Raw genomic sequence first — 7,500 nt, 5'->3', positions numbered from 1 at the left:
AAGGAGTCGCTCGCAGTAGTTCGCCCGTTTGCCCTCCTCGTGGCCTGTTAACACTTTGGTGTGCTTCCCAGAACTTTTTGCTATCTTTTTTGGCCTGCTGTGTTTTTTTTAAGGCTCTTTAAGGCCGTCTGGAGAGTTGTTTGTGCGGCGCGGGTTGGGGCGTGGGGCTTGGCGTCAGCGAAGCAAGGAATGCATTGGTACCGCCAATGCTAAGATGGCTGCCAAGCGCTAAGATGGCTGCCAGGATTCCACAGAGCAACAGCAGTGAGAGAACAGGGAGAGAGGGAGAGCAGGAGAGATGGGAGAACATACTGGAGATGGGGAGGGAGAAAGATTGAACTTTTCTCTCTTTTCACCGGCTTTTCTGTCTTTTCAGGCTTAATATTTTCTTCTTTTACACGCTCAATCCCCTCCCCCTCCCATTTTCACCCCAAGCCGGTCATTTCTTTCCTGTTCGTCCTTAGCTTCTCGCACCAGCGGTGCACCGGTGGTATGGCCGCGCCAGGAAATGTGTTGCCGTGGGTTGCTTTAAGAAGCCTTTAAGTAAGCACAGACCACAGTCAACAGACAGTTAGCATGTTGACAGCTCAGACACTGTGGTGCGAGCACGATGGCTGTACAGTGTGAATTCTGAGAACGCTCACCCAGAATAGCGCTCGCTAAAGAATCAAAACAAAGACTCAGAGACCCGAGGAGCTATACGCGGCTAAGAAACCTTTACATTACGCCAAGTGCAAAGAATTTGAAAAAAATAAAAAATGGTGGCCAAATGAAACAACCGCTGGGACTGCACCTTTTACTGCCTAACTGTCAAAGATTAAGATCCATGAGGGAAGCTGTGCAAACGGCGCTGGGCCGACGCTCCAAAAGCCTGGTGCTCCCGTTACAGGGCCGTCAAAGCAGCCCCAGGTCACAGGAGGACCTGGCTCTCCCTGCCAGAAAGAACAAATGAAAGCAGGCCTTGAGCAGCTCAGTGGGGCCCACTGCTTGTGTGATGGACCGGTCAGGTCTGTGATAGGGCCCTGTATGATACAGTGGGCCCTTGTTCTCCTTGATAGGCCTCAGCATTGCACTTACTGTATGATAGCATATCATATTATGGTGACTTGCAGCCTTGTAGTGCAGAGATTGAAATGTGGCTCTCCTGGTCAGTCATGCTAACGACCATATCAGGGAAAGTATTCAGAGGGGGGCTTCTGCTTCGGGCTCATGCCCTTGGGCCCGGTCCAAAGAACTGTCCTGAGTCTAACCATTTTATCTTTTTCTCTCCCTCTCTTTCTCTCTCTCTCTGTTTTTTTTTTCTGCCTGTCTTTCCATTCAGCAGAGTCCCAGCAATCTGACAATTCCAACCAGCAGGGAGACGCAGATATCAAGCCTCCGCCCAATGGTAAGTCAGAAAGGCCACATGTGAAATGTAACATGCACCAGATGACACCTCTCCTTCACCTGCATTACAGGAAAAGCTCTGCACAATTACTATGTCCTTTTAGTCCCTGGATTCTTTCCAAGACAGGATTTTGGTTGTCCATCCACACAATATCATAAAACTCCTCTCAAAACAAGTCCCCAACTTTGTATAGGGTTTTTATTATTTTTGAGTTGCACAGAAAATAAACAAATGAGCAAAGACATTAGCATAAACTAGCCAAGAGCAAAGTGCACTTTAATGACAGTGGTAAGCTCCTGTCACATCAAACTAGTTCTGACAGCAGAGCACCACAAACACCCCAAAGTCACACACATGCAAATGCACGAAAACTACAGTGCATCTGTGCATGCCAAATATTAAAGGCAAATGCAGTTGTGCACACACACACACACACACACACACAACCTTATACACTTACAAACACACACACTCAACACACACACACGCACATGTACGCAGCAAGCTCGGTGGGGTTTATTACAGCGAGGCTGGGCGGCTGTGGCCGTAGCAGGGCTGGCTGTGAGCGGGGAGAGAGGCTCATAAATCACCCTGACGTCTAAGCGGGAAGATGGGAACCACATGGCTGCCGCTCCGCCCGGCTCTGAGCTCATGCGCCGGCCACGCTGTGGTTAACCAGCGCTGGGATGGGTGCACTGCTGCAGCCCAGTCACCCGTGGAGGCCCGGACACACCGCGCTCGCACATCAATACACACACACACACACACACACACACACACACACACACACACACACACACACACACACACACACACAGCACCACCACCAGTGCACAAAAACCACAGGCATACACACAGACAAAGACTCACATACAGGCATACACATAGGCAATACGCACACGACCACAATACACACATGAACACACACACACAAACACGCACACAAGCACAGAAGCACACAAAAACCACATGCATACACATATAAAGACTCACATAACAGACCTACACATACACAACATAAACACATGTAAGCACACAAGCCTAAACGCACACACACACGCACACACACACACACACACACACACACACTCTATAAGTATATATCCACACCACACAGACACTGTACTCACTCTCACCAAATCCATAACTCAAGTCGTATAACGTTTCACTCACATATGACAGTTAATGTTCCTATCAACATATGCATGTTTACATAAACACAAAGGCATTTTGTTATTCCTCAAAGGGAAAAATCAACATCTCAACTGCATCCAAGCAAACATACACACATTCATGCACAGATGCACACAGACTGATGGGAGTGTGGGCATATGCGTAGATCCTTCATAGAGATAGTTCACAGTCAAAATGTACACACATACACACACACACACACACACACACACACTCTCACACACACACACACACACACACACACACACACACACACACACACACACACACACACACAACTATTCATCATCCCTTGTCCTTATATGCACTTAACGTGATGCAATTCTGAACACAGCCTCTTGTACATATTCCTGCCTGAAATACTTGATGGTTTTGTGTGTGTTTGTTTTGTGTGTGTGTGTGTGTGTGTGTGTGTGTGTGTGTGTGTGTGTCTGTCAATGTTATGTGTGTGTCAATGTGTGTGTGTTGTGTGTGCGTTATGTGTGTATACGTGTACATGTATGTGTGTGCATGAATGTGTGTCTGTGTACTTGTTTTTAAACTTCTCTTCCCCCTCTGTCGGTCTCCAGGGCATCTGAGTTTCCAGGACTGCTTTGTGACTTCGGGAGTGTGGAACGTGGCCGAGCTGGTCCGCGTCTCTCAGAGTGAGTCACTCCTCCGCCATTGCACTGCCGAGGCCCCCTGCACCTCTCTCCTCTCTCTCCCCTCTCCTCCCCTCTCTCCTCTGTCTTTTCTCTCTCCCCCTCTCTCCCCTCTCTCCTCTCTCTCCCCTCTCCTCCCATCTCTCCTCTGTCTTCTCTCTCCCCCTCTCCTCTTCCCTCCTCTTCTCTCTCCCCCCTTCTCTTTCTTCTCCCTTCTCTCTATCCTTCTCTCTCCCCTCTCTCTCTCCCTGGTCCACTCATCAACACCACCTGCACTCCATCATAGCGCTCCTCCCCTCCTCCCTGTCCCACTCTCTTGTCCTCACCTCTTTTCTCTTTTTCTCTCCTCCATTTCATAACTTATTTTTCGTTTCCCTCATATCTCTTTCACATTTCAAGGCTCTTGGAACTTGTGTCCAATTTTTTATTTTTTATTTTTTACAGTGGCAGCTCCTTTCACACAATTGCGACAATCTTAGTCATTGACAGCTTGTCCTGTATAATTATTTTTATTAGTATTGATGTAATAGAGATTTCTTCATTTTCTGACATAGACAACGTGTGTTTTGTTTATATAAATGGATTGCTTTCACCTGAAATGGACACATACTCAGCTTTAACACCAATTTACCACAACATGTACCTCTATTTTGTCGTTAATAACAAATGTGTATGTAATAATGAATCCTGGACAAAGCTTAGAGTCCTTGAATGTGCCTGACTTCTGCTCCTGTGGTACCCCTGCACCCACCCCTTCTCTCTTGTCACCAGCTCCGGTTGCCACAGCGACTGGACCCAACTTCTCTTTGGCCGATCTGGAAAGCCCAGGCTACTACAACATCAACCAGGTGACCCTGGGCCGGCGATCCATCACCTCCACCCCCTCCACCAGGTATGAACGCACATGGACACATACACACACACACACACACACACACACACACACACACATGCACACACACACACACACACAGAGTGTATATAAAGGTGTATCTCCATCTGTGTCCATAAAGGTGTATCTCACACCTAGAACACAGTAAACATTCTCTGATCACTTGGGCCAGTTTGGTACAGTAGGGCCCTGAGTCCTGTGTGTATTTCTCTGTGTAGTGGGGACGCTTCAGTGCCTGTAACATTGTGAGGACTCTGTTTGCTTCTGTACTAACTCTGACAGCTGCATGACTTGATCTGCGTTTTCTGAGCTAGCCTGTCTTTGTACTGCCAACTGCTGTTCTTTCTACTGTCTACCTCTTTCTTTCCTGTCTATCTATCTATCTATCTATCTATCTATCTATCTATCACTTCTGCTACATGCTAAATATGATAATCTCTCTTCTTGTTTGCCATTTTCGTTTCCTCTCCCTCTTTCCTGTCTGCCTTTTTGTCTATTTTTCTTCTTTTCCCTTTTCCTCTCCTCCCTCTCTGTCGTTTCTTCTCTCTTTTCCCTTCTCTGTCATTGTGTCCCTGTCTCTGTCTCTCTCTCTCTCTTTGTCCTTTCTGCCCCTGTTTTTCTCATGCTGCAGGACTGAGATGGAGCTTTATGCAAGTCTCCCTCGGAGGTAGTAATACCCACTCCATCTTAACCATCCCCACCCCTCCCTCATAGCCTCCAAACACCTCTCAGACGTACACTCATATCCAAATACAGTACATGTCCATCAGCCCCTGACTCAACTCGCCGAACCTCAGGGGTCATTACTGATGGGCAGTCAAAGATGATTGTCCAGCACGTCATCAAATCACACCTGATTCAATCTGTCAAAGGGGCTCAAATTCAGATATGTCCCAACCCACTAATCCATCTAAATTAATGTGCAATGAGGAGAATCCCATGTGTGCTGGGAGTAGCAGGGCGTGTTGTAACAGAGTGGGGCTGTGCTCCCAGCACACCTCTCAAGGCTCCGTACTCCTGTTCCAAGTCTATGCACAGGAGTGTCAGGTCTTAATGTAGCATGCTCTGATTTTAAGACCCATTTAGCAGCAAAGGTTTCTGTCGCCAGATTTCCTGAGTAGCGTTTTGTGCCAGAATGGATATGGCTTAACTGCTAAAGTATTTGCCCACTAAATCCATTACACGAACAATGTCACAGTCCGTCACACTTAGCCACGCATGAAAATACTGAAATGAATATCAACAGTACAGAGAATAGTAAGACAGTATATCCAAAGTCCTTTCCCCCTCCAAGTCTGTGCTTTAGCTTTTTGTAGAATAATTGTCCCTCTGTGGAAACCTTCAATAAGTGCAACTCCAGCCTTAATGCAATAAGAGGACTTCAAAGTCACCATCATATTTAGATAGAGTTATCATGTGCTGTGTGATTTTCTTAGAAACTCACCATCCCCTCCCTACATCTCTCTATCCTTCCCTATGCATCTCTCTCTCTCTCTCTCTCTCTCTCTCTCTCTCTCTCTCTCTCTCTCTCTCTCTCTCTCCCTCTCTCTGTCCTGTGTTGCAGCTCTAACAAGCGCAAGTCCATTGATGACAGTGAGATGGAGAGCCCGGTGGATGATGTCTTCTACACGACTGGACGCTCTCCTGCACCTGGTGGCAGCTCCCAGCCCAGCGGCTGGCCCAACGACGTGGATGCAGGTACAGGGACCCTCCTCTTCCTAATCATCTTCCTCTTCCTCCTCCTCCTCCTCCTCTTCCTTTGCCACCCATTTATCTGCTTACCTCCTCCTATTCCAAACGTTCCATTGCCCATTCACCCACTCAATCACAGCCATTCACTCCCATCCCTGTCATCAGCCCACCCCTGCCCACCCTAACCAAATCATGAACCTGTGCCAGAGTACTTTCAGACTAGAGAGAGTTCAGGGACTTTTATCTGGTGACCTCAGAAAACCCCATTATGCTCAAGCATGCATGAAAACACCCACTTTGGACATGTTGTAGCTGTGTACTGGTGGGCCTACCGGTGGCCTATCAGTAATTGGATATAGGGCAGGATAGTATGAAAGCATGTACATTTTGTGGCTCTCAGAAATGTCCATAGTTTTCATCTCAGTGGAAATGGCAAAGTATAGTACAGATTTATTTTAGAAGATTGCATTTTTAGCTAATTTGTACAGTGCACAGTGGAATACAATGTTCCTAGCTTTGAATTACCAAACAAACAATCTTCAAGGTTACATGATAAAAGACTTTTGGGCTGCATGTGTCTTCGGTGATCCAGCTGATGGCACACTGTTGGAATGTGTGATCTGGGTTGAAATCTGGGTTTTCTTACAACTGGTAAAATGAAATGTAATCAAGTGGTGCAGTACATCTTGACCAGATTTAATACTAAATGTGAATTCATGGCTTTAGAAATGTTTTATTTATTGTTATGCTTGACTTCTTGAATAGTAATATTTTCAGTTATTATGTTCAAATTCAACACATCCTAATACATGTTAAAGGGTGAGCTTTAGTTTTTCATGCCGAATAATTGTAGTCAAGGGATGCTGAGTCAGAACCTGCTTTTTTGAAATGTGAAATTTAAACATTCATATGAAGCTTAAAAAAACTTTAGGAAAATTGAGTGAAGGGATCCGATGTACTGTATTTATTTGCAGATATAAATATTGAATATTTCCTGCTTAAATACAATTTACTATAGTTCATGCCACCATTTTCCACCCCTCTTATCTTGTTAATTAGTGAAAGCTTCAAAATAAATTACATTGGGTACATTTTGTGACCTTTATATAAAGAAAGTCTTTTGAATATGGGAAGAAAAGTTTAAATAAAATATGATAAATCTGAGTAAAAACTAATTAAACTTGGGGTCTGTCCATGAGGTTAAACTAAGAACTGTGGCAGATAAGTTAATGAATCCCAATTATTTTTTAATGAATTTTTTATTTACATTTCATGTCTTTTCAATTTGTTTATTGTATTAAGCCTCAAAATGGGAAGAGTGTTATCGTTGGATAATTAACCAAATTAAGTCAGCCACACATTGTCCCAGTAATAATGTACAGTATCTCTTCTACTTAGCTGCAGGTGTTTTCATGTTATTGTAGATGTCCATAAGGTACTACTTTAAGTAATGGCGTTGTTTGACTCTAACTTATTGTTGTGAGTCCCTTTAGCCAAAACTCCACTGTGGTCAGCATGCCCCATCAATGTTCCATATCATTCACACTCCCCGAGGCATAAAAATCATATGCATATTCCCTCATACACACGCACTCACGCATACACACACACATGCACACATGTGCACTTGCACACACACACACTCATACACACACACACACACACACACACACACACACATACACATACTATAC

At 45.1% G+C, this 7,500-nt stretch overlaps 1 protein-coding gene across 13 annotated transcripts in view; it reads left to right on the top strand.

The window, feature by feature from the left end:
- The window catches only part of nfixb (nuclear factor I/Xb), a 126,701-nt gene that overhangs the window by 96,685 nt on the left and 22,516 nt on the right, over positions 1–7,500 (top strand). For 7 of the 13 annotated variants that reach the window (XM_048244922.1, XM_048244911.1, XM_048244915.1 and 4 more), the window contains 5 exons: positions 1,322–1,387; positions 3,151–3,225; positions 3,994–4,114; positions 4,746–4,781; positions 5,679–5,812. In XM_048244922.1, coding sequence (XP_048100879.1) covers positions 1,322–1,387; positions 3,151–3,225; positions 3,994–4,114; positions 4,746–4,781; positions 5,679–5,812 — 432 coding nt within the window. The remainder of the gene's footprint in view (positions 1–1,321; positions 1,388–3,150; positions 3,226–3,993; positions 4,115–4,745; positions 4,782–5,678; positions 5,813–7,500) is intronic. The other 6 variants (XM_048244916.1, XM_048244923.1, XM_048244924.1 and 3 more) reach the window with 3 other exon arrangements.

This window comes from Alosa alosa, chromosome 6 (assembly GCF_017589495.1).
Source record: "Alosa alosa isolate M-15738 ecotype Scorff River chromosome 6, AALO_Geno_1.1, whole genome shotgun sequence".
Classification (NCBI taxonomy): domain Eukaryota; kingdom Metazoa; phylum Chordata; class Actinopteri; order Clupeiformes; family Clupeidae; genus Alosa; species Alosa alosa.
Note: the sequence above shows the minus strand (reverse complement) of the source record. Positions and strands in the feature narration are given on the sequence as shown.